The 26,071-nt window shown below is 49.0% G+C and overlaps 1 protein-coding gene across 1 annotated transcript in view; it reads left to right on the forward strand.

The window, feature by feature from the left end:
- Window positions 1-2,730: 2,730 nt before the first annotated feature.
- The window catches only part of TAS2R1 (taste 2 receptor member 1), a 40,463-nt gene continuing 17,122 nt past the window's right edge, over window positions 2,731-26,071 (forward strand). Inside the window, exons 1-3 of the mRNA XM_002714020.5 lie at window positions 2,731-2,901; window positions 10,988-11,075; window positions 21,844-22,714. Coding sequence (XP_002714066.5) covers window positions 2,731-2,901; window positions 10,988-11,075; window positions 21,844-22,714 — 1,130 coding nt within the window. The remainder of the gene's footprint in view (window positions 2,902-10,987; window positions 11,076-21,843; window positions 22,715-26,071) is intronic.

Below are 26,071 nucleotides of genomic sequence, written 5' to 3' on the forward strand. Positions count from 1 at the left end.
TAAGCTTCTCAATTTGATATGATCTCATTTGTCAATTTTGGCTTTGATCACCTGTGCCTCTGATGTCTTTTCCAAGAATCCTGTGTCTGTGCCAATGTCATGGAGGTTTTCGCCAATGTTCTCTAATAACTTGTTGGTATCAGGTCATAGATTTAGGTCTTTAATCCATTTGGAATGGATTTTTGTGTAAGGTATAAGGTAGGGGTCCTGCTTCATATTCCTGCATATGGAAATCCAGTTTTCCCAGCGCCATTTGTTGAAGACACTGTCTTTGTTCCAGGCATTGATTTTAGTTCCTTGGTCAAATCTAAGTTGGTTGTCGATGCTTGGATTGATTTCCGGTGTTTCTATTCTGTTCCATTGGTCTATCCATCTGTTTCTGTACCAGTACCAGGCTGTTTTGATTATAACTGCCTTGTAGTAGGTCTTAAAATCTGGAATTGTGATGCCTCCAGCTTTGTTTTTGTTATATAAGATTGCTTTAGCTATTTGAAGTCTCCTGTGCCCCCATATGAATTTCAGCCTCATTTTTTTTTCCAGATCTGAGTAGAATGTCTTTGGTATTTTGAACAGTATCACATTGAATCTGTAAATTGCTTTTGGAAGAATGGGCATTTTGATGATGTTGATTCTTCAAACACTATCTTGGGTCCTCCATGAACATGGAAGATTTTTCCATTTTTTAATGTATTCCTCTTTTTCTTTCCTTAATGTTTTATAATTCTCATTGTAAAAGTCTTTGACATCCCCAGTTAAATTTATTCCAAAGTATTTTTGTAGCTATTGTGAGTGAGATTGATCTTAGAAGTCCTTTTTCAGCCATGGCATTGTCCTTGTATACAAAGGCTATCGATTTTTGTGTATTTATTTTATATCCTGCTACTTTACCAAGCTCGACTATGAGTTCCAATAGTCTTGGTGGAATCTTTTGGATCCCCTATATAGAGAGTCATGTCACCTGCAAATAGGGATAGTTTGACTTCCTCTTTCCCAATTTGTATCGCTTTGGTTTCTTTGTCTTGCCTAATGGCTCTGGCTAAAACTTCCAGTACTATATTGAATAGCAGTGGTGAGATCTTTTCTTTACTGTTGAAAGTTTGACTACAGTGTGTCATGGTGAAGATCTTTTCTGATCATGTCTATTAAGAGTTCTATGTGCTTTCTGTGCTTGGATGTCCTTTTCTTTCTCCAAATTAGAGAAGTTTTCTGTGATTATTTCACTGAATAGGCCTTCTAATCCGTTCTCTTTCCACACCTTCAGAAACTCCTAAGACCTGTTTATTGGGTTGCTTGATACTATCCCATAAGTATCCAACACTTTTTTTAGTTTCTCTAATTTCTCCTTCTTTGTTTGGTCTGACTGAGGTATTTCCAAAGATGCATTGTTATATCTTTCGGGTCAGATATTCTTTCTTCTGCCTGTCATTTAGGCTTCCTACTGCATTTTTGTCTGACATTGAATTCTTCATTTCTAATATTTCAGTTTGATTTCTCTTCAGTATCTCTCTCATGGGAAATTTTTTCATCCATGTCATGTATTGACTTAACTCATGAATTTGCTTCTCATTGCGTTTGAGTAATCTTATGACCATTCTCTTGAGTTCCTTTTCAGGCATCTCATCCATCTCTTCATCTGTCTTCACATTCTAATATTGAAGTGCTGTTGTTTTCCTTTGGGGGAGTCCTATTTTCTTTCTTGTTCATGTTTCTATGTTTATTTTTAGGAATTCTGGAACTACTTGTTGATTTTCTGCTATGATTTATTTCATCTTTGAATTATGCCTCTGTGGCTTAGTGGAGTGTCTGGTCATTTAGTGGATATTCAGAGGTGTGTGCTGGGTGGGGCCAGGGAGCTCCAGTCAGTGCTTGGGTTTGAGAGTCCAGGGTGACACCCACACTGGGCATGGTAGATCCCCTCTGTTGTCAGCAGGGAGGAGGGTATGATCACATCATCTGGTGTGATCACCACCTCATCTCTTCTCTGGCAAGGTGATCAATTCCCAGGGCGAGCCCACAGTGGCTACACATCCCACCCACACATTCACAAGAACCACACAAAGGATCTGTGCGGTCCTCAGTGTGAGCACAAAGCCCTTGGCATTGACCTACCCCAGGCACTAAGGAATTCTAAGCCTATGAAACCAGACACAGCGATTGCCCAGAGACCCAGCTACAATCCATGCCCTGTTGTACAGTCATGGAATCTCCACTGTTGTAGTGTGCAGGGCTCCCACAGTCACAGAGAGCAGGGGACCCAGTCTCAGCCTCACGGGGCTGCTCTGCCCATTGAGAGAGCAGTGGCATCCCCAGAGCCAGCTGCCATCAGTGTTCCGCTGTGGCAGTTTGAGTAGAGCTGCCAGCAATATAGAGGGAAGGAGAGTGCCTCACAGGCTTCAGAGGGTGCCCCGCCCCTGCCAACCCTCCAGGCCAGACTCAGAGTCCGCAGGGACCATGGATTTACCCTGAGATAAAACCCTCTAGCCACGTGCATGTGCCGCAGCGCAGTACCCACCTTTGAAGGTGGCACTTCTTGCCTGGTATTCGCTGGGAGCCCTTATTGGGGGATGGGAAGCAGGCAGTGTACTCTTGCTTCACAGCTTTAGGTGGGCACCCTGTGCCCTCTAGCACCCCAGGCCACACTCAAGATCTGTGTGATCTGCAAAGTTCTCCCCTGCCGCTAGCCCCAGTGACACTGGCTGCCGCCGTCTCCTCTCCTCTCTCTTTAAGAAGATGGCGTCTCCTCCTGATGCCCGTTCTGATGTTGTAGGAACAGAGCAGAGCAGCGGCCAGCTGTTCCCTGCTGAGTACGGCACTCTGCAGGAGTGGGGGGCCGGGAAGAAGCGGGTCGGCTTCCCTGCTCCACGCCTGGCAGTAGCTCAGCCCCCATCGGGTCCCCGGTCAGTGGGTGACTGTGAAATGCCCTCTCACCTAAAACTGGGCCAGAGCTGCTGTGGTGCCCACAGGAGCCTGAAATCCAAGAGGGCTCAGCCAGGAAGCTCCAGGGAGAATCACCCAGCAGGCCTGCCGAGAGAGAGAATCACCCAGCTCAGGATTTCCTTAATGATTCCCTTAGATTCTTTCCTAACCAATGAGCAGTGGACACTTTTCTGATGATTTCCTTAGAATGCTTCTTCTTAAAGACTGAACTGCTAGATGGAAAGGGTTAAGTTTTGCAATGGCATCTGGGAAATGTTGGAAGTGGCTTTCTGCAGTGGTTAATCTCGTGTCAGTCTGACTGGGCTGCAGGGTGCCCAGGGGTCTGGTTAGCATTGTTTTTGGGTCCATCTGCGCTGGTGCTTGTGGGTAAGAGTCCCATGGGGATCAGGACTGGGTCAGACTGCCCTTTCCATCTGTGGGTGTGGTGGTGGGGAGAGGAGACTTTTCCCGTGCACCGAAGACCCAAGCAAAATAAAGGGCTGCCTAAGAATTCTCTTTCTGTGCCCACTGTTCTCTTGCCATTGGACAAAGGCTTGTCCTTGCACTGAAACTCACACCATCAGCTCTCTGGAAACCCCAGCTCACCAGGAACAAACCTTGGACGTAACCACGTGTACCCATCCCTTTCAGAAAATCTCTTTCTCTACAAATAACCGATTGGTCTGGTTTCTCTGGCAAAGGCAAGCTAATACACCCACTAAAAATCATACCTGTTTATGTTTCTGCCAGTGGCGGGTAAAAACACCACAATTAAAAAACTTGCCAGTCCTGGCTGTGTTTATTCAATTTAACCTTCCTCAGCTGCTTGTGGAATTCTTTATTTGGTAGAGGGTTAAGTTTGTGATTATCAAGTAAATTGAAAGCATGTCATTGTAAAAACTGAAAGACAAATAAGAAAGGAAGGATCGAGGGTGGGAGGGAGACAGGGAGGGAAGTACCATTATGCTCCTAAAGCTGAAAATGTGAAATTTGTTCCTTTTTTATAAAGAAACATTTCTTTAAAAATTGTGATCTCAGTGAGACAGCCCAGGTGTGTCTGCAGCCCCCACGTGTGGCAGGCACTCCGGCCATGTGTGCAGCCCCCACATGTGGCGGGCACTCCAGGCGTGTGTGCAGCCCCCACGTGTGGCGGGCACTCCAGGAGTGTCTGTGCAGCCCCCACGTGTGGCGGGCACTCCGGGCGTGTCTGCAGCCCCCACGTGTGGCAGGCACTCTGGACGTGTCTGTGCAGCCCCCACGTGTGGCAGGCACTCCGGCCATGTGTGCAGCCCCCACGTGTGGCGGGCACTCCAGGAGTGTCTGTGCAGCCCCCACGTGTGGCAGGGACTCCGGGCGTGTCTGCAGCCCCCGCGTGTGGCAGGCACTCTGGGCGTGTCTGTGCAGCCCCCACGTGTGGCAGGCACTCCGGGCGTGTCTGCAGCCCCCACGTGTGGCAGGCACTCTAGACGTGTCTGTGCAGCCCCCACGTGTGGCAGGCACTCCAGGTGTGTGTGCAGCCCCCACGTGTGGCGGGCACTCCAGGAGTGTCTGTGCAGCCCCCATGTGTGGCAGGGACTCCGGGAGTGTCTGCAGCCCCCACGTGTGGCAGGCACTCTGGACGTGTCTGTGCAGCCCCCACGTGTGGCAGGCACTCCGGGCGTCTGCAGCCCCCACATGTGGCAGGCACTCCGGGCATGTGTGCAGCCCCCACGTGTGGCGGGCACTCCAGGCGTGTGTGCAGCCCCCACGTGTGGCGGGCACTCTGGACGTGTCTGTGCAGCCCCCACGTGTGGCGGGCACTCTGGACGTGTCTGTGCAGCCCCCACATGTGGCGGGCACTCCGGGCGTGTCTGTGCACCCCCCACGTGTGGCAGGCACTCCGGGCGTGTGTGCAGCCCCCGCGTGTGGCAGGCACTCCGGGTGTGTGTGCAGCCCCCACATGTGGCAGGCACTCTGGGCGTGTCTGTGCAGCCCCCACATGTGGCAGGCACTCCAGGCGTGTCTGCACCCCCCACGTGTGGCAGGGACTCCGGGCGTGTGTGCAGCCCCCACGTGTGGCAGGCACTCCGGGCGTGTGTGCAGCCCCCACATGTGGCAGGCACTCAGGGCGTGTGTGCAGCCCCCACGTGTGGCAGGCACTCCGGGCGTGTCTGCAGCCCCCGCGTGTGGCAGGCACTCCGGGCGTGTGTGCAGCCCCCACGTGTGGCAGGCACTCCGGGCGTGTGTGCAGCCCCCACGTGTGGTAGGCACTCTGTGCGTGTGTGCAGCCCCCGCGTGTGGCAGGCACTCCGGGCGTGTGTGCAGCCCCCACGTGTGGCAGGCACTCCGGGCGTGTGTGCAGCCCCCACGTGTGGCAGGCACTCCAGGCGTGTGTGCAGCCCCCACATGTGGCAGGCACTCCGGGCGTGTCTGCAGCCCCCACGTGTGGCAGGCACTCTAGACGTGTCTGTGCAGCCCCCACGTGTGGCAGGCACTCCGGGTGTGTGTGCAGCCCCCACGTGTGGCGGGCACTCCAGGAGTGTCTGTGCAGCCCCCATGTGTGGCAGGGACTCCGGGAGTGTCTGCACCCCCCACGTGTGGCAGGCACTCTGAACGTGTCTGTGCAGCCCCCACGTGTGGCAGGCACTCCGGGCATGTGTGCAGCCCCCACATGTGGCGGGCACTCCAGGCGTGTGTGCAGCCCCCACGTGTGGCGGGCACTCTGGACGTGTCTGTGCAGCCCCCACGTGTGGCAGGCACTCCGGGCGTGTGTGCACCCCCCACGTGTGGCAGGCACTCCGGGCGTGTCTGTGCAGCCCCCACGTGTGGCAGGCTCTCCGGGCGTGTCTGTGCAGCCCCCACGTGTGGCAGGCACTCCTGGTGTGTCTGTGCAGCCCCCACGTGTGGCGGGCACTCCGGGCGTGTCTGTGCACCCCCCACGTGTGGCAGGCACTCCGGGCGTGTGTGCAGCCCCCACGTGTGGCAGGCACTCTGGACGTGTCTGTGCAGCCCCCACATGTGGCAGGCACTCTGGGCGTGTCTGTGCAGCCCCCACATGTGGCAGGCACTCCAGGCGTGTCTGCACCCCCCACGTGTGGCAGGCACTCCGGGCGTGTGTGCAGCCCCCACGTGTGGCAGGCACTCCGGGCGTGTGTGCAGCCCCCACGTGTGGCAGGCACTCAGGGCGTGTGTGCAGCCCCCGCGTGTGGCGGGCACTCCAGGTGTGTCTGCAGCCCCCGCGTGTGGCAGGCACTCCGGGCGTGTGTGCAGCCCCCACGTGTGGCAGGCACTCCGGGCGTGTGTGCAGCCCCCACGTGTGGCAGGCACTCCGGGCGTGTGTGCAGCCCCCGCGTTTGGCAGGCACTCCGGGCGTGTGTGCAGCCCCCGCATGTGGCAGGCACTCCGGGCGTGTGTGCAGCCCCCATGTGTGGCAGGCACTCCGGGCGTGTCTGCAGCCGTGTGGCAGGCACTCTGGGCGTGTGTGCAGCCCCCACGTGTGGCAGGCACTCTGGGCGTGTGTGCACCCCCCACGTGTGGCAGGCACTCCGGGCGTGTCTGCAGCCCCCGCGTGTGCCGCTCTCTGACTGCAGCTGCCCCTGACAGGGCCCCTGTCTGTGAGGGGGGAGAAGAAGAAAGCCGGACAGCAGGGCACGCGGTGAGCACGGTGCTAGGGAGCCGGCTGGGCAGGGCCAAGGAGGCGGGCAGTTGTGTCTGCGTTTCCGTGATTTCTAGAGGGGCTGGGCCTCTGAGATGCTTATTGGCCGTCTCTATTTTCTTGTGAATTCTGCATTCAAATCCTCCGTTTCTTCATCCCAATGCTCCGCGTGTTTTTCTTTTGTATTTCTAGGTACGTGCTTATCTTAGAGATGGTCCACCGTACATTTAAGAATAAAATGTGGCCCTGTATACATCTTTTGAAAATCCACTCTGCCTGTCAAAAAATAAATAAAAATAAAAATAAAAATTCCCAGCTGTCTAACCTTTGTTCGTTTCTCTCTTGAGGTGCTCAGGTTATTATTTTTTTTCAGTTTTTAGGAATTCTCTCTAAATTAAATACATTAAGTCTTTTTAAAAAACGGCATTAAGTATTATTCTTGCACAGCACATACAGGAAGCATTTTTCAAAATACCTAGCTGGAGTTCAGAAGTCTTTTTAATTAGCACTTCAAGTACCATCAAAATTCCTGTAGAACGTCATTGTAAAAGCTCTCAACTTCCTGGAATCTGCTTTTGGGGGAGAATTTTTATTTCGTGTTAAGCTGCTCTAGACACAGCCATGATACGCTCAAGTGCCCCCAGCAAACCTCCTCAGCTGGGCTGTGGCCCTCTGACCTCAACTGACCTCACAAGGCACATGCAATGATGCAAGTTGGTTCCCAAGAAATCATTTCCTAACCAGAGTGGCTGCTCTGTTGCCCTCACACACAGCCATCACGTCGTGGTCCGAGAGCGTGGTTTTAGGAGAGAGAACTGGTGTGGCTCACGTGCAGGGCAGAATAGTAGCCTGAACATTAGGAAATAGTTCCTGGTGTGGCGCTCATTTTTAGGGATGTTGGTTAAAATCCAAGACAGTAATCGATGTAGTATCGTGTGGCTTCTTTTATTGTTATGTTATTTTCTTATTTTTTGAGAAAGCACAATTGTTTTTAAAATACATTTTGGTGACCTCTCCGCATGATGTCTTCCAGCATCCTAGGAAATCCTATCAGAAAACTACACGTGTGGCTAGGATGTGGACAGATGGGAATCCATGTGCACGCTGGGATCTCTGACACGGAAGTGGAGTGGGAATGCGTGGGCAGCATAGGGCTCCAAGGAGCCCTCAGCCAGCCGCTGGCCTCAGGAGAGCTCTCTGTTCTTAAGCCTTCCCCGTGGTGGGGTGAGGAAGCACCTCCCTGCACAGAGCTGATTCGCGCTCACTCTGACGGAGTGACTTCTGCAGTTCCTTGTACGGCCATCATCCAGATATTCAAAAAAATGTGGCGTTGAGTTGTGATCTTTAGAAAAGGTAAAACCTTTAAAATATGTTGCAGCTTGCTCCTTTAAATATGCTTGCATTAACATGAAAAACCCTTAGGAATGTGAATCCTCACTTCCCAATTTATCGTCTTTGTCAGAACAGAATTTAGCATACTGGGTGTTCTCCAGTCACGCTCCCGTTATCGGATCACGCCTCATTTTTCTGCTAGAGACTCCTGCATTGCCTGTTTCTGGTGTGGGCATCCTTCATCAGCCCAAATTCTTTCCCTCCACGCAGGTGTCTCTCTGAAGAATTGTTTAACCCTCTACTTTGAGCAAAAGTTACTAAAGGGATTTACATTGTTTAGATTTAACAGATGCAAGGAGGATCAGTTCAGTGATGTCCAAGGGGCTTCCAAAAGGCTCATGGAGAATGCATTGTCATTGAAACCCTGATGACATCTCTCCTCCAGGACGGCACCTGGACCATCTGCAAAGCATCCTCCCGACAGGCTCTGAGGGTGGAGTGTGTTTGGTGTTTCCGTCTGTGACTTCCCGGCTCAGGCTTTTAGGGCTTTGCACACCACGAGTCCATCAGCGGTGCACGGGACAAACGTGGATATTTCCCAAGTGTTCAAAATGATAGGTGTTGCACAAACCGTTTCCCAGGCCATGTTCTCTAGCGGCCCATTGGGCAATGCCACTTACGAGAAGATGCATTTTTATTTTGGTCATTTAATTATTCAGTTAATTAACAAGTTAATTAATTAGTTTTCACCTTCCATGTTCCACGGACCATATATTGAGGATCTGTCGGGGAATAATATTGGCCTCTGTTCTAAGGGAATTTGCTATTCTAAGAAGAGGGACAGATTATAAAAAATAGTGGTAAGCACCGACACAAAGGGAGGCTACAAGAGGGAATGGGATGAAGGGTGCAGGTGACACGGGGCGGGGCTTGAGGATGAGTGACAGCTGAGCAGGTGTGAACTGGGAGAGGATCTCCTGAGTGTGGAGAAGGAAGGTTCCAGAGAACTAGACTTCAGGCATCACACACAGACTGACATGCACACCAGTCACTCCGAGGGGCTGTTCAGTGCCCTGCCCCCACCCAAGCCCACCATGAAGTCAGAGCTCAGAGTGGTGTGGCCCCCGGGGGGATGTGCCTGTTGCTCCATGGAAGACCAAGGCCAGGCTGCGGAAGTGGCTCCATCCCTCTGCATGGCTGGAAATATGTGGAAAATGCGCCTCACGCAGGCAATTTCATATTTCCTTCATTCCTCTCTACTTTTTATTCAGTGTTTTCAGATGCACAATCAGATGCTGATAGAGATAAAAAATAACTGCTTTAATTTGGACAAAGTTTCCTTTGGTGGAGGCAGCCATAAACTAGCGTAGCATGTGTTTAAGATAATTCTAAAGCAGTGCTAGAACAGATTTATTGTTCCTGTCATCTTAACTTAGAATGTAGATATTTTCTTACTGTTGTACTCTGTATTCGTAGATCTTGAGCAAGAATTGGCTGTTTCTGAAACTGCTTCTTAGAAATCATAAAAAGTCTTTTTTTCCCGCTATCACTAATTTTATTTTTCATGTAACATTGTCAGGGCCAATTGCAGACGGTATAACTATCTCCATTTGGCCTGCACACTGCTTATAATTAGGTTTGCTTTTTAATTGCATATTTATATGCAGGCTATTATACCTAGTTTAAAACAAACAGGCACATTTGTTAAGCATTCTCTCTTTTTTTGATAAGAAATAAATGCCTATTACTTTTTAAAAAACGCAGTCTTTGAAAACCTTTCTCCCAAAATGGAGGATGTTAGCCCCTGTGTCGGCCGTGAATCTGACTCCACTTTAATGAAATTTTCTCCTGCTTGAAGGTATTGACAAGAGTGGATGCAGTTTGAATATTATGACCTCTTAAATAAAAAATGCAAAACAAATGGAAATGTGGTTCCACTTTTCCTACACATTTGGGTGGTGCGGAACGACTAGCCAGAGCACACACGGGCACGTTTGTGGTTTTGGAAACCTGTGTTTGAGACGAAGCTTGGCCTGCACTTGCAATACTTGGGATTGGCGACTTGGGATTGCATTAAAGGAAACTGGGAAAAGCAAATGCAGGCAGTTACACTCTAGGGAGGTGCTGTCCTCCCAGGCGCATTTTGGAAAGATAAACCAGCACGAGTCTCCCTGAGGAACGAGGATGAGGGCAGCAATTATACTCAGCAAATAGTTGGGCGCAGCTTCTGCAAACGCTCCCCCGTTCCTGCTGAGTGCTGCTCTTGTCTGCATAGCGGTGGCCGTATTACTCTCCCCCCACCCGGTAACAGTGACCGAAAAGTTGTTTCAGATGCAATTTCCACCAGTTCTTTGAATAGATACACGAACCTCCCGGGTCCTTCTGCTGCTTGCCGTGTTGCCAGGCGTGCATGTGTGTGCCATGCATGGCAGCTGGCAGCTGCCTGGTGCTTTTGTTCATTGGACACATAGATAAATGCGGTGCCAAAGATCCGGGTGCACAATAAGGCTTAGGACAGCTGCTAAATGAACTAGCAGACTTTTAAGGCTGTTTTCAATTATAAAATCATTCCTACACCCCTTTGGTTAGGTCAAGTTTTTCATGTCGACCCTTAGAATTAAGCAAATGTTTCTAGCTCACTATAACAACTGCCAGAGAAGCAGAGTGTTAAATCAGATTTAGCAATGAGCTAAAGGAAGAGGGAATTTCCAGATGGGAGAAGTTGGAGGCTGAGCTGCTGCCTCCTTGTTCTGCACGAGCGTGTGGCCTTGCTAGGAAGGAATCTGGCCTGAGATCCAAATGCGTCCAGGATGCCCCTGGCTGGTGATGACATCCAACTAAGAGCAAAGGCTGGTGGTGTGGACTGTTCTCATGTCATGAGCCAAGTCCCTACAAAGAGCAGCACAGAAATACTGTCAGGATGAGGTTTTCTCCTCGCAGGACCCATCCTGTCCTTGCTGCTGTTCCCCCGGGGTTAGCAGGTGTGGGAACACTGGAGATTCAGCTGATGCCTGAAGCCCCTGCTCCTACTCGGGGCAGCTGGGCACAGCCCCCAGCATCCGAGGCCTTGGCTCAGTGCCTTGGGCTCTTTATCCATCCCTGCAGATGCTCAGGCTGGTCCTCAAGGAAACAGGAGCCATGCAGATCCGTCGGACGGCAGGCCCCATGGATAATGTGGAGAGCAGAAAAAGGTGTGAGCGGTGGGCTTTGGCAAAGCAGTGGAGTCATGGCTTGGGATGCCTGCATCCACATCATGGCGCCGGGTTCGAGTCTTGGCTCCTCTGCTTCACAATTCAGCTTCTTGCCAATGTGCAACCTAGGAAACAGCCGGTGACGGCTGCTGCCTGTGTTCCTGCCGTGCCTGGGAGACCCAGACTGAGCTGTGCCTTCTGACTGACCTGGTCCAGCCGCAGGTGGTGTGGGCATTTGGGGAGTGAACCAGGAGCTCTGTCTGACTCATATTCCCTCTCTCTCTGTCTCTCTCTCCCTCCCTCCCTTCCTCCCACCCTTGCAAATAAATTAAAAAATGTTTTAAAAAAAATAGAGGCCAGTGCTGTGGTACAGCAGGTTTAGCCACCTGCCATGCCAGCATCCCATTTGGGCACCAGTTCAAGTCCTGGCTGCTCTACTTCCGATCCAGGTCCCTGTAATGGACCTGGAAAAGCATCCGGAGATGGTCCAAGCGCTTGGGCCCCCACCACCCACGTGGGAGAGCCGGGAAAAATTCTGGCTCCTGGCCTCCGCCTGGCCCAACCAGGGATGTGGTAGCTATTTGGGGTGTGTACCAGCGCATGGAAGATCTCTCCCTCTCCCTCTCCCTCCCTCCCTCCCTCCTTCTCCCTCCCCCTCTCCCTCTCCCTCTCCCTCCCTCCCTCCTTCTCCCTCTCCCTCCCCCTCTCCCTCTCCCTCTCCCTCCCTCCCTCCTTCTCCCTCTCCCTCTCCCTCTCCCTCTCCCTCTCCCTCCCTCCCTCCTTCTCCCTCTCCCTCTCCTCTCTGCAACTCTGCCTTTCAAATAAATAAATAAATAAATAAATCTTTAACAAAAAAAGACATAGAAACAGTTTCCTTAAATCAGTTTTTAAAATGGTTAGAAACTAAAAAGTGGCCTAAATGTGTTTTCCCATCAATCTGGGTCAACACAAGAGGTTTGCATTGCATTAATTATAGTGATTAAGATCACATTTTCCTCCAGTGTGGTGGACTGCTCTTGTCCCTACTCCATACTGCTCTCTATCCACAGCCGTATTTACTTTCTCTGGTTTAGATCAAAGAACGATGCACTTTGTACTTATCTGACAATAATTACTTTTGAAATATATTTGATCTCATCCTGTTTTTAGGGCCCAGAATACTTATTTCATGGTTGTGAGACTCCTTAGCAGGAAGTAAGCTTTGCAAATGACTATGGTAAGTCGTAAGCAGAGAAAAAATGAATGCTTGATTGCTTAATTGCTAACATTATCCAAAGTTCTACAGTAGAATCTGTGATTATCTAAATTGTGTTTTGTGCCAGGTAGGGAGAATAGATTACAAAAATTGGTATTATCTACTTAGCTGTGACAAGACAACATTCAGATTTGTGAGTAATCGAAAAAGGATATTTTTATAAATTGATTCTTGGATATTATCATGGAATACATCTGAGTATTCAGGGGGCTGAAAGTATATAATAAGTACCAATGACTACAAAAAATCACAAGGAAAGGTTTCCTGTCTATTTCCATTTCTGATATGTTACTGTTGCAATTTAAAATGTGTGGAGCTGATTTCACGCCATGGGAATAGCTGGAAGGCCCTGGGTACCATGTGGGACCTTATTTTGCTTTCTCACAGTCTCAGGAAGGGTTGCAGACTTCCGTGTCTAGATGTGAAGTCAACAGTGGTGAGATACAGATCTGAGGGGGCGGGTGTGAGCACAGCTCCTCCCAGGGGCCTTGGGAGGCCAGCAGGTGCCTCTGTCCCAGCCACCCAGCGTGCCTCTCTGGAGAGATGTACTGGCCATGACTCGGTGACAGATGCACATAGTAGTCCCTGTTCTAGAACACATGGCTTCTGAATGATTGCTGAAACAGCGTGAGCGTATCACAAATTTTTCTGGAATTCTCTTTATAGACAATGAGGAGTGGGCGCAGTCAGCACTCACAATCGTTATAGATCTGGCGTGGTGTGGCTCTGTGTGACGTTTCCTGAGCTCACTCGGATGGCTGTGGTGACTGTTCCTCGCCACCGCTGCAGAATTAGGCAGGCTGCCCGCAGCTTGCCTTGACGGAGGAGGGGAAGTGCGCCACCCGCCACTCAGCCTTCCCCAACCCCAGGGGACAATCAGGCGCGGTGTGGAGCCCAGTGGAAGCAGGGTCTCACTTTATTGTAAAAGGGAGGTGTACACATAGCTGAGGTACAGAGCGGATGCGGGCAAGGGGTGGGGTGTTGTGATGCAAAAGGTCCTAGCCACTCCTATTACATCACCTTAATGATCCTTAGGCAAAAGCACCCTAGGGCTGGGGTGTTTGCCACCAGGGATTTGAAACTTAAAGACAGGTTTTCCAATTGGAGGCAGGCTCAGGAAGTTGCTCTAGGCCTCTCCGGATTCAGCCTCCCCCACAGATCTGGTGCGGTGTGGCTCTGTGTGAAGTTTCCTGAGCTCACTCAGATGGCCAAATGCAGGATTCCCGCTCCCTCGGAATCATTGAGACCTGGTCTGGACGTTCGTCACCCGGTTTTCCTTCTCGCCACTCTGTGGCCACAGATGCCCACAGAAGGTGGCGCGTTAGCCTGGTTTCTGTCGCTGTGATGGAAGCCCTGGTGCTGGGCCATTTATGTGGGGGAGACGTCGCTTTATCCCCTGGCTCTAGAGGGAGGGTCCGAGGTCAGGCAGCTGAGTCTGGCCAGGGCTCCCCACGTCATGCTGGACAAGCAGAAGGACTGCAGGTGTGGGTGGAAGAGGGACAAGCGGAGGGGCTGGGCTGGTACCACCGCAACTCAGCCTCTCAAGAAGGAACCCACTCCCCCGAGAAAGCCCTGGGTCCCCCTTAACAGCCATCACCTCTTAAGGTCCCCACCACGTCTCACCATCGTGACACTGGCGATGGAATCACACTGTATACCCAGGGGAGCGGGGAGTGTTGCGATGTTCAGGTACTGCTGAAGCCTGGCCACCAATGAGAAGTTTGATTCCTTCTTCTCATTGTTGTTCATCCCACGTACACGTCTGTTCCTGGTTGCCAGGGGTGGCATCACAGCCCCTCAACTACACGAGGGAGCAACCTCAAAGTGTGGCGTTCGCTTCCTGGCAAGCAAAGCAGGTGCAAACTTCTGGATCTCCCAGGGCTCACCGGGTTGCAGAAGGCTGCTCAGGGCAACCTCCAGGCACGAGAACACTGGCGTGCCCCGTTCTAGCGTTTTTGTGATTGCAGGGTCACGGCTCCATCCCTAAGAGGCAGGAGACCTCACTCTGGTTCCTAGGACCATATGCTACTGGATCAGAGCAGAAATGATGGTACAGCCTTCAAGGCAGCGTGTGCATCATTCTCTTCCATGTGCCCAATTTAGTGGCTGCAAGCAGCAGGTATGCAGATATGTGTATAAAACCTGTGCATCTTCTGGACAAGGGACAGCCCTTCAGTGCCAAGGATATTCTGTGCCGTTTGGAGTGAGTAGAACTTTGGTGCCCATATGGTAACCTTATGCTTTATAAACTCTGCTTGTAGCATGATAAAAATCTGAGCTGTCAGAGGAAGTAGGTGATGCAAACGGAATAATTAAGTATAGAGGAAAATTCCAAACAGAAATTTGCATTCCTTTTTCTAAATAATTCTTCTACAGATACACAGAGACATGGATTTTATAATTTGTTGACACCAAAACAAAGGTATCTTTTAGCTCCATTAAAATATCATTGTATTTGAGAAAACCCGGTGAGTTCAGGGGGTAGAGCATTGAACTCCAGTTCGGAGATCATGGACATGGCCCCTGCGTGTGTGGCTCATGGACAGACTTTGGACAGATGACTCCTCTGGCTCCACCTCCTAGATGTGGAAAGGAGAAAGCACAGCCCAGGGCTCGAGCCACGGCACAGCGGGTTAGGCAGCGCTGGCATCCCATATGGGTACTGGTTCATGTACCAGATGCTCCACTTCCCATCCAGCTCTCTGCGGATGTGCCGGGGAGGGGGACAGAGAATGGCCCAAGTGTTTGAGCACCTGCAACAAGGTGGGAGACCCAGAAGAAGTTCCTGGCTCCTGGCCTTGATCTGGCCAGCCCTGGTCATTGTGGCTGTTTGTGGAGTGAACCAACAGATGGAAGATCTCTCCTCTGTCTTAAAAAAAAAAAAAAAAAAAAAAAAAAAAAAAAAAGAAAGAAAGAAAGAAAGCACATCCTTGCTTCTCTATACAAATCACAGCTGTGAGAATACACTTGATTTGGGGAAAAACTCACAAGGCAGCTTCGATAGAAACTGGAGATCTGTGAATTCACCTAAGGTCAAGGCCAGCCACAGGTGAGGGCTGGTTCCAGGGCAGAAATGTCCTGACAGTCCCAGCCTTGTTCTTGCTGCTCTGGCGCCTCTGTCCTCTGGGTGGAATGCACACTTGAACAGGTTCCTGTCTCTCTTTGCTGCTGGCCATTCAGTTGCCAGAAGCTGTGGGGCATCTGTTCTTAGCAGCTAGCTCCACGACAAGATCTGGGGTAAATGCCGACTTCCCAAGTTTGGGCCTCCCAGTCATCCTTGAGGGGCTGTCCCCTGGTCACATGAGTGGGCTTGTTAACAGCCACACTGGGGTCATGTGCAGCCTCCTGGATTCAGCAATGCAGCTGGACCCAGATGAGACCCAAAACCAAGTGCAGGACAGGTGGTTCCTCCAAAGAAAGGCAGGGGAGAAACGGGAAGGCATAACCTGCAGGCCTGGACCATTGAAGTCTATCGTTAGCATCATGTTGGAGGTCAGCATGGGAGACATAGTTCAGCATACCCTTGGGATTTGAAGTCAGTTTGTCACCCACATCCTGCAAATGCTACTGGAGTGACTGAGAGCAACTCCCAGCCTCCGAAGTGGAGAGAATATGGACCACATGGACCTCATGGACCGCATGGAGTTGTTAAGAGGCAAAGTCGGTACTATCTCTTCTAATTGTTCATTATTTAGGCACTGAGCCAATGGCCAGTATTCTATATCATCCCCAGAGCCTGTGGGGCTGGATGTTTTCACTATGAAGTTTTTCCATCCCCCACGACACAGATAATTCCTAATGCTATTTAAATTCTTCTGCTGCATGTAAAATTTAATAAAAAGCTTAACAATTTTTTGATAAATTCAGCAGAACATGAGTAATCAAATTATCAAATAAGGCACCAGAATAATCTACAGACCTATCTTCCTTATGAAATAGGGAGCAAAATCTCTAAATGAAAGAGCAAATAGAATCTGCCGTACATAAAGAGATTAGGATGCCACGGTTGGTATGGTTGCTTGCAGGTACTTACGTGTGACTCATCTACCCACTCTCACTGGGACATCTTTCCATACAGAAGTGGCATCACGTGGGACAGTCGGGGTGACGTGAATGCGCAAAATGTCCCATTTCTTTTTCACATTGCTAGGCAATCTATTCCTTACATAATCTTACCAGTCTTGCAGCTTTAAGCATTATCTATATGCTAGTGAATTCCAAATGCACGTATCCAACTTCTGAGGCTCCCACGAATGTCAGAGTCACCATCTGTTGTTGAACAGGGTTTCTACCTGCATGGGCGTGGGCGTCTCAGACAACACGTCCACCACAGGTGTCTTCATATCACCTTCCTCCAGTCTTCCTCTCTGCACAATGACAGTCACTCACCAGGGATCATGCCACTAACCCAAGAGAAGTTTGTGATTTTTCTCATTTCCTTACTCCCCCACCAATGCCATCTGAAATTCCTGTTGGTTCCACCTTCAAAATAAGCCCATCCTCTTCTTCCCATTACCATCAACCCAATTTCAGCCATGGCATCCTTTGCCTAGGCTGCCACAGCTGCCTTCAGCTCGTGTCCTTCTGTTTCCACTCTTGCCCTCTTCTGATTCCCAAGACTCCAAAGTATTTTCCCGGAATAAATGCCCTTCATTTACAACAGCAGCCAGAGTAAGTGTTTAGGAGTGCAGATCTGATCACGCCCACGCTTCCCCTTGACCCACACTTTGCAATGGACTCCGATCACATGGAAGATGAGACCCCTGGCTTCCGGGGGCCCAAAGGCCCCCATGACCTGCTCCTGCCCCTCTGACTTTACCTCCTTACATCTTCTTGTTCATGCTGCACCGGATATCACAGCGTTGTGGCTTTTGTTCTCTCTGGAATGGGCTGCCCTCTTTCTATGGGTTGGGGAGATTTCTACCTCCGCTCCATCTGTCTACAGTGATTATCAGATCTCTGATGCAGGTCCATCGGCACCTCCCCTCTGGAGGAGTCTGAAGTACTGCCTCTTGCTACTTCCCTGCAATGACCTAGGTCTTCACCTGTCTAAGTCTCATGTGTTCAACACAATGCCATTTCCAAAATGAGTCAGCCTTTTTCTTCTTCGTGCAGGATGTCCCATGCTTAGGAGCATGGCTCGTCTACGACGCATGTCGTAAGCCCCTGTTGAAGGTTGGGAGGGAAGGAGGAATTGAGAGAGAAAGAGGGTAGAGAGGGAAAGGAAGGCACACAGGAAGGAAGGCAGTGGGAAGGGTTCAGGGAGAAAGAAGCAAGGAATGATTGGGAATTTTGTGGGAGAGCTCAGTTCAGTGCTGAAGATGAAATTGTGAGCACTGGAAGCTGTTAGGAAAGTGCACTGTCACTGACTTCTGTTTCCTCCTCGTCGCTAACAAGAGAGTCTCATTTGCAAATCCCTCTTCATTCTTTCTGTGTAAGATGTAAATTCAGTGTATGGCATTGCTCCATTATTCTATTTGCTGCAATGCAAATAAATTTCAGAATATTGAGTGAGGTAAGGAAAAGCACAGAAATATATTACTTGGATAAACAGAGGAGGAAAAGGGACAAGTATCTGGAACTGACCTGAATATTAAAGACAAAAATTGTAGTCCAAGATACCAACTGCAAATTCAAGTGGAGAGAAGCAAATGAATGCATTCAAACGATTAGTCAGAAAGAGCCTGGTGCTTTTTAACCAAGATGTTGTAAATTTTCAATGGAATAAATTCCACATAGGTTTTGCAAGGATTGGGCTCTGTTCCGGGGATGGTTCAAAAAGGACACCTGTGTTGGTTTGCCCAAAGTCTATTTCTTCCCTGTTTGAAGGATCTTACTGAATGCCTATGTATATGAGTACACACTCATATCTTTAAAGCAGGAGTTGTCTGCTGGGGAATCGCGTGGGGAGATCCATTGGGAAATGCATTCGAAGCATCTGTCACTTTCATGGCAACTCTGATCCCAAAGTGAACCTCTGTGTGGTGCCACAGAGCAGACAGAGGAACATGGCAGCCTGCTACCTGCTGAAAAGCTTGCCCACGTCAATCTAATTGCGTGTGAAAAAGTTGCACTTTCTTTAGGGGAGCTGAACGATTTGAATATAAATAAGCAAGTCTCTCCGCCTGTCAGTTACTTCAAGAACCTTTGGTGTTGTCTCCTCTCCTGATTGCTCGTTACAGATGAATGTGAGGGAAGGGATTTAATCAGGGTAATTCGGGGTAATGATCATGTGAATGTCTCCACTCCGGGTCTTGTTCCATCTGTTCCGAGCCATTTGCCCATGGAAAGCTGTCACCGTTCCGAGCCACTGACTGACAGGTGAGGCCAGACGTGCATGTTTTTCATCTTAGAGCCAGAAATTCTCAGATGTTTCCTTCTCACCAAAGCAAATTGGCTGAAAGACCCAGAAGGACTCTATACGTAAGGATGCTTTTACTTGATTTGATGTAGTTTGTTGGTCATTAAAATATTTGTGTCAGGGTCGCTCAGCACCAGGAACACAGCCAGTGCCCCTGGCTACCTTAGCCGAGGTGGCAGCATCCAGGAGGCCGCGTCCTGGGAGGTCTTTACCTGAGCCCTGCAGAGCAGCTGCCAGGGTGGGGAGGGGCAGGGGCAGAATGGGGCCTTAGTGCAGCAATTGAAGGAATGCACAGTCGCCACCCTTCAGTGCAAGATGGCAAGAGTCGGGCTAGCAGGTGGCACTTGGCCCAGAAAGGTATGTTTCCCATGGCTGTGTGTGTGTGCACATGAAGAGACAGGTGGCAAACGTTCTGTAACAAAACAAAAATGCAGCTTAAGCTCCATGAATTTTTATTCATGGAGTTTCCACAGCAGAAGACTGTCCACATCAAACAGTGTTCCCTGTGTAGGATCGCCTCTCCTCCACAAGCTAGTTCTAACAAAGTCCAGCAGATCAAGCAGCAGTGGGGCTGCCTGCATCCTATCCTGGAATAGCTGGGTTCAATGCTTAGCCCCAGCTGCTGGCTCTAGCCTCCTGCTAAAGCAGACGTTAGGAAGCAGCAGTGATGGCTCCAGTAATCAGGTTCCTGCCGCCCATGTGGGACTCCTGGAATGAGTTCTTGACATCTGGTTTGGGGCTGGTCCAGCCCCAGTGACTGTGGGCATTTGGGGGAATGAGAAGTTCTCTGTATGTTAGTCTGTCTCTGTCTCTCAAACAACAAATATATTTTAAAAAATTGAAATAGAATATCTGAGAACCAATTCCCTCTCAAGAAGCTGGAATTCAAAAGACAAATAGCAGGTGAATCAATAGGACTGGACATGGTTATTTGTTCTAAATTGTTGGTGTCCTGTGCGTTATCTCGTTATCTCTGCAGTTCACAGCTGGAATAACAACGCAGCCTTTCAGCTCTGATGTTCTGTCTGAGCTGAAAGCGTGTGTTGTTATTCTAGACTGGATATCGAACATTTTCTTTTTCCACTTCCTCCCTCAGTATTGGCACACTGAGGACGCAGGACGTAAAAGCCGTGGCAATATTGAGCAAACGTGGTGACCTGCATGCCGCTGGGATGACCTGGCTCCTAGGAGCAGAGTTGCTTAGAAAACAAAGGCTCTCTTTCAAAGCGACTTTGTAGTCTGTCTTTCCTCTGTAATGAAGCCTTTGCATAACTGACTTGGATGCTCCTTAACAAACCCACCAGCAGCCACGCATCAGATGAATAGGTGGATCTGAGGATGAGAAAGCCCAGATCTGCCCTCCCAGAACCGAGTCCCCCGGGGCACAGGCAGGTATGCAGTAGTTGCAATGGAAGGAACAGGTGCAGTGAGAGACCACTGATTGAGAAACCGAGGAAGAAGTGATAACTGCTCTTTGGAGAGCTCTGAGTTTCATTATTTCATTGGTTGACGCCTGTCCCTTGTTGTGCTTGAATTGGCATCTGTTTCGATGGGGGCTGCGCATGACCTGCCTTCCTGGACACGGCCATGAAGTTGTCCCTAACCCCTCCCTTTATCTCACTGGAGTTGCGACGGGAGGAAGCAGAGTCCTTCATGGCACAGATGGTACGATTTCAGGGAAAGAGCCTAGAGATTTCCTCTCCACGCTAACTGCTTTTTCCTATGGTTTCCCCTCCGGTTTTCCACACATAAGATTCATCCCACGCTTTCGACCACGTGTCCTGTCCATTAGGGCAGGGATCTGCTGAGCACATTTTGATCACGTGGCGGGATGGAAGAGCTTCAGCTCCTTCAGAGTCTGTGAATTGTCCCGTTTGTGTTCTGCGTGTGAACTGCCTGCAGAACTTAGGGTGATCTCACCTTACATACACGGCTCACTCTGCCTTTACTCTCCAAATATCTGAGAGCAGAGAGCACATTCCATCCGCATTTGCCCCTAGAGTTTAGAAACGTGCTTCTCGGCTGGGAGTGACTGTGCCAACCAGAACACCTGGCATTGTCTGGGTACACTTTTGGTCATCACAGCCTAGGGAGACGGGGTGTGTTAAGGGTATCTGGTTGGTAAAGGCCGGGGATGACCCACCCTGCCCCACCCCCCCAAAAAAAAACCAAAAAATTGTCCAAGCCAAACATCAATAAGGTTGAGATCACCTGATATAGCCTAATACATGGCACAGTATACATGTGAATAAGTGTTCATTTAATTTCTCTGTAATCAGTTATAGCAGCAAAGTGAATCATGTACTATTCATATTTCTCTTTACTTTCCAATCAGCCAGCTCATAGCATAAAATTCTCATGACTTTAGAAAAATGACAGGAAAACGTCACAATGACAGAATTATCCTGCAGGAGCTCGCTGGGAAGAATGGTGCCGACTGACTCTTCATTATGTCACACATTACCTTCCTCTGAGCTTTTGAGTTAGTGCACACAGATCCCTGTGAGCCTCATTACTTTCCCATTGTGTCTTGTGACACTTTGTGCTTTATCGGGTATATTTTATTATATGACTATTTTACATTTTAGGTGATTCTGAAGTATTCAACCAATGCACATAGGAGAACAATTACTTAACAGTTCAACACTGCTGGTTGTATCTTATAGTAGAAGTGATCATTTCAAAAAAATGTTTTTGAAAAGAATACCTCCATGATGCTAAGTAGAATCACATTTGTAGATATGATTAGTTATTTGTAGGAGAAAGGAAAGATTTAATAGCCTCAGCTGATTGTCTGGTGAACAAGCCTTTCTCCCCACAATCTGAAGGTGTCAGGTCCCACTATTTGCTTATGATGCCTTTGGAAGTCACATTTACCTGGAAAAATGCAAAAGCTATCACATGGAGGCAAATTGCTGCTAGGGTATCTCTTTCTTATTTGATTGTCTCGGAACTAAGTTGAGACAGCAGTGACAGCAGCAGAAGCATGCCACCTCCTAGCCCCCTGCCTTCGCTGTTGGAGTGATCCAGTTGAAGAAATCAGGATGCCTGTGATCCAAACCACCAAACATCTTTACATCGTTTTTGAGAGGAACTGAGCTTTTTGTTGTGACAATGCCCAAGTCTCAGTTCATTTTCTTTCTATTTTTTGCAGTGTTACAACTTCTCTTGGGGATTTTTGCCAATGGCATCATTTTGGTGGGGAATGGCATTGACTTGGTCAAGGAGAGAAAAATGGCTCCATTGGCTCTCCTCCTCTCGTGCCTGGCAGTTTCTAGGATTTGCCTGCAGCTGTTGTTCTTCTTTATGAACCTGTTTTTTCTGTCCTTGATACAAGTGTCTACGTCTCTTGAGAGTTTTGTGATTGTCCTGTTTACAAATGAGGTGGGACTCTGGTTGGCCACATGGCTTGGCGTCTTCTACTGCATCAAGATCGCCACCTTCCATCACCCGCTCTTCCTGTGGCTAAAGATGAGGATTTCCCGGCTGCTGCCATGGCTGGTCCTGGGATCCCTGCTCTGCGCAGCCATCTCTTCTGGGACCTGCAGCACAGAATCATGGATGAGCTTCCAAAAAGCACTTCAGACCTTTTTCTCCAGAAATGCAACAAGTCCAATCAAGGAAACATCTGCTTTGTCATCTTTCTTTGTGTTCAGTGGTTTCCCATTCCCGTTCCTTGTCTTCCTGGTTGCTGCTCTGCTCTTGATTTTGTCCCTGGGGAGACACACCTGGCAGCTGAGAAGCCCCACAGCGGGCGCCAGGTTCCCCAGCAGGAGTGCCCACGTCAGGGCACTGCTGTCAGTCCTCTCCTTCCTCTTCCTCTACTTCTCCCACCTCGTGGTTGCTCTTCTGCTCTCTTCTCAAGTTTTCCCGCCTGGAAGCCTCATGTTCATGTTGTGCCTCTTGATTTCCGGAGCGTACCCCTCTGGGCACTCTGTCATCTTGATTTTAGGAAATTCAAAACTGAAACAAAATGCCAAGAGGCTCCTCTTGCCCTGTGATCGGTTCCGAGAACCCGTGACCCCGTGAGTTACCGGCGCCTGCCATGGCTCCCTCGGCCAAGCCAAGCAGCCTTTTCATACACACCCAAGACGTCATCTAAAGACTCTTTGTCCAGCCTCAGGCATGTGGCGCTTTTTCAAAAGGACTCATCAATTTTCAAAGCACAACACACGCTGGTGGATCATACCCACGTCAATATCGGGGTTGTGATATTGTGCTAGCACCTTGCAAGATAGTACCATCGGGGAAAACCAGGCAAGTGCCGTAGGCATCATTCCATATCATTTCCTACAACTGCATGCAAATCTACAATAATCTCAAAACATATTAAGAAAAAGAGATGCATCTATGTGAACCTCCATGTCAGAAAGATGCACGGATGGTGTGGGGTCCCTGTGTGTTTGGTGTTTTGTCTTACAGCGTTTGTCCTGGGAGGAAGGGCTGACCGCTCAGCCCGTGTCTGGCTGGGTATTGTTTCTCCTGTTTGTCAGCGTCACAGACAACGGAGCCATTCTTCCTCTGCAGATCAGAAAGGAAGCTGAGGACGGGAAGCCTTAGTCTCTGTGTGCATGGTCGCCTCCTCCGTCCTGCAGAGAACCTAGATGCCATGGTGATGCGTCCCATGAACTGGGAAAAAGGCAGGCAGATGGAGGAAGAGGAGGAGGAGGATTGGGGCTGAACACTCATTTCCCGCTGCTCCTAATTGGGCACCCTGAATAGACAACAGCTAGCAGAGATGCTTCGTTTACACTGGTACACTCGGCTTTGGGACCCTTTCAAATGATGGTGGCAATTTGGAACTCCCACTACCTCGCCTGTGTTCCCAATGAAGCAACATCAGTGGGTGGGTGGCGTTGGGGGTGTCTCCATCTGCTTGAAGTCACAAATGCATTTTCTGTTTGGTTGATGATTTAGGAAACTAAGATATATATGTACATTTCTAAAACCACTTCAGAACCCTTTTACAAAACCCTTTTGCTTTCAGGCAAGTAAAAAAAAGGAAAGGATATTCTTAAATATAGTTATAATTTGCATGGGGGACCTTCACAAAGTTAATGGAAAATGCATTGTGAAAAAAAATGCATGAATTTCAATTTTTTTTTTTTTTTGGCACCAGAATACACTTATCTTTTAACTCTACTTTTCCACGAACTTTTTGAACTTCCCTTGGTAGTCCAGGTGTGATGAGACAATGTCCATTCTGGGTTAGATTTGCCCATCACAGTACTATGGATTCAAATGCCGATGTTCTGATGCAAGATGTGCAACGGAGTGAAGACTTCGTCTCAGAAGGTGCAGAGGTCTGTTATCTTCTTGGGTGTCGGAATTAAGCTCTGTAGATGCCTCCAGACGGGCCTCATGCTTCCTTCTCCAAGGAGCAAGTCCACAGCCTCCATCTTCCTGCTGTTTCATTTTCCCCCAGCCGGCTGAGTGGGAAGTTGTTCTAATGGTGCACGCAGGTGGGCATCCCTGGGGAGCACGCTTGCTCTGCTCTGGGGAGGACAATGAAGAACCACTTTCCTTTTTCTCACATCTCGGATTCAGGCACTACCTGCTCCATGCATCTATGCTGTGTGTACCTGCAGGTGCATAGACGGGAGTGGTTGCACTTGCAAACATTCAAGGAAAAATGTGTAATCACACAACTCTTGTGTGTGGTTGTTTTTCAGACACTCAATTCTGATTCTGTTTAACTCAACTCCTGCCTCAGTAGTGCTAGTTAATGCAATGAAAATTAAGGTATGACTAAGTTTCTATACTGAATGATACCAAGAGTTATTGAAAATAAAATCAGAAAAAAAAAAAAACAAGGGCATAGTAAAGGAAACTATTTTTAAAACATTTTCACAGCCTGCTTTCCTAGAAATACCTTTCTTCCAAAAATGCTACCTGGCTATCATGTCGATGGGTATTGTATAGGATACCAATAACTTGATTTCAGAAGCAAAACGTACCCAGTCCTTTTTCTCTCTGGAGCCAGCTTTAGCTGGACTTGCCAGCCTTGGCTAACTACATACGTCCTTCTTGTTCAGTGGTGAGCTGACCTATTGTAATGCCCCATCTTCCTTTCCCCACCTAGACATGTGGCCTCTGAGAACCTGGGCTATGGGAGCACATGTGGACCCCACCCCCACCCCCACCCCCACATGCTGAGGCTTCCCATAAGACTCAGAATCCATGGCTCTGTCAATACCACTCTGGCTAATACTTCCAAAAAGGGAATCTGGGATATGAGGCAGGCTCTTACTGAACAGACACTCAGCAGGGATGTTTGTTTCCACTGCAGATGGGGGACCAATGAGCAGCCCCAACCCAGAAGACGAGTGTTGTCTCCCTGAGTACTCTCCATCGTGACAAAGGGCTCCCTCAGTTTCCAATCCAGGGTTCATCACAGGGACTTAAGGTTGTGATATCAATTGAGAAAATTAATCCTGCATGCTTATAGACACAGCCTTTTATAAGTATGAGCATTCAAGTAACCACTTGAATTGTAAATAATAAACACAGTTGTAACTGTCTCACCATTTGTAAATGCCCTTTAAGTTCTCAGTCACTTATTAGGATGTCACAGTTGCTTGCAGATAGAATGATCTGGACCAGAAGGTCCTAGAAAAACCCGACAGTTAGTGTCTGTCATTGGCTTTCTTCAGGCTACACTTGGTCTTGCCCAAAGGGCTGAGAAGCGATGCCTTCCTCAGGCCAGAACCACCCATGCTGGTTACTTCAGTGAAAGATTATGCTTCGTTGAAAGCATAAGGACCACCACACTTCTCAGCCTATGAATATTCCCTTTTGGGCTTGAGAAATGTGGTTTCCCTAACTTTTGTCTGCGTAGAGCTCTACCTCCTTGGATGAGAAGAGAAGCGAGTAGTCAAAAATATCTAAGAGAGAATGAAATCAGCCAGATCATCCAGATTGATGTTGGCAGTCGACAGGCTGACAGATGTTACTGACAGATGGCATCAATGTTGGAGAAAAATCCAAACGGCCAACATGAGGAGACCCACATGGTTTAAAATGGTCTTGCTAGGAAATGAGTTTATAGTCAAGTTAGGTGTTGTATTAACGTAAACTTAAGATCAGTATTGTATCCCTTTCATTATATTTATCACTATTTGCTACCTAATAGATGTAGATTCTCATTGGAAACCTTTATGTTGGGGAAAAGGGTTTGTACCAGGGAGATCTGCTCACGGAACTGACAACATTAAGCTGTTGGGGAGTCAATACAAATTGGAGATCACTTGTGGGCATTTATTTCACTGCCTTCATTCTATACAAATCTAACATCTTTCTCTCTCTCCTCAATGCATTGGAGGTTAGAGCATCTGATCCATTACCCTGTACCTTTGAAAGATGAAATAATGATTGGTTTTCAG

Source organism: Oryctolagus cuniculus, chromosome 14 (genome assembly GCF_051225735.1).
Source record: "Oryctolagus cuniculus isolate XC-2025 breed Fujian yellow rabbit chromosome 14, ASM5122573v1, whole genome shotgun sequence".
Classification (NCBI taxonomy): domain Eukaryota; kingdom Metazoa; phylum Chordata; class Mammalia; order Lagomorpha; family Leporidae; genus Oryctolagus; species Oryctolagus cuniculus.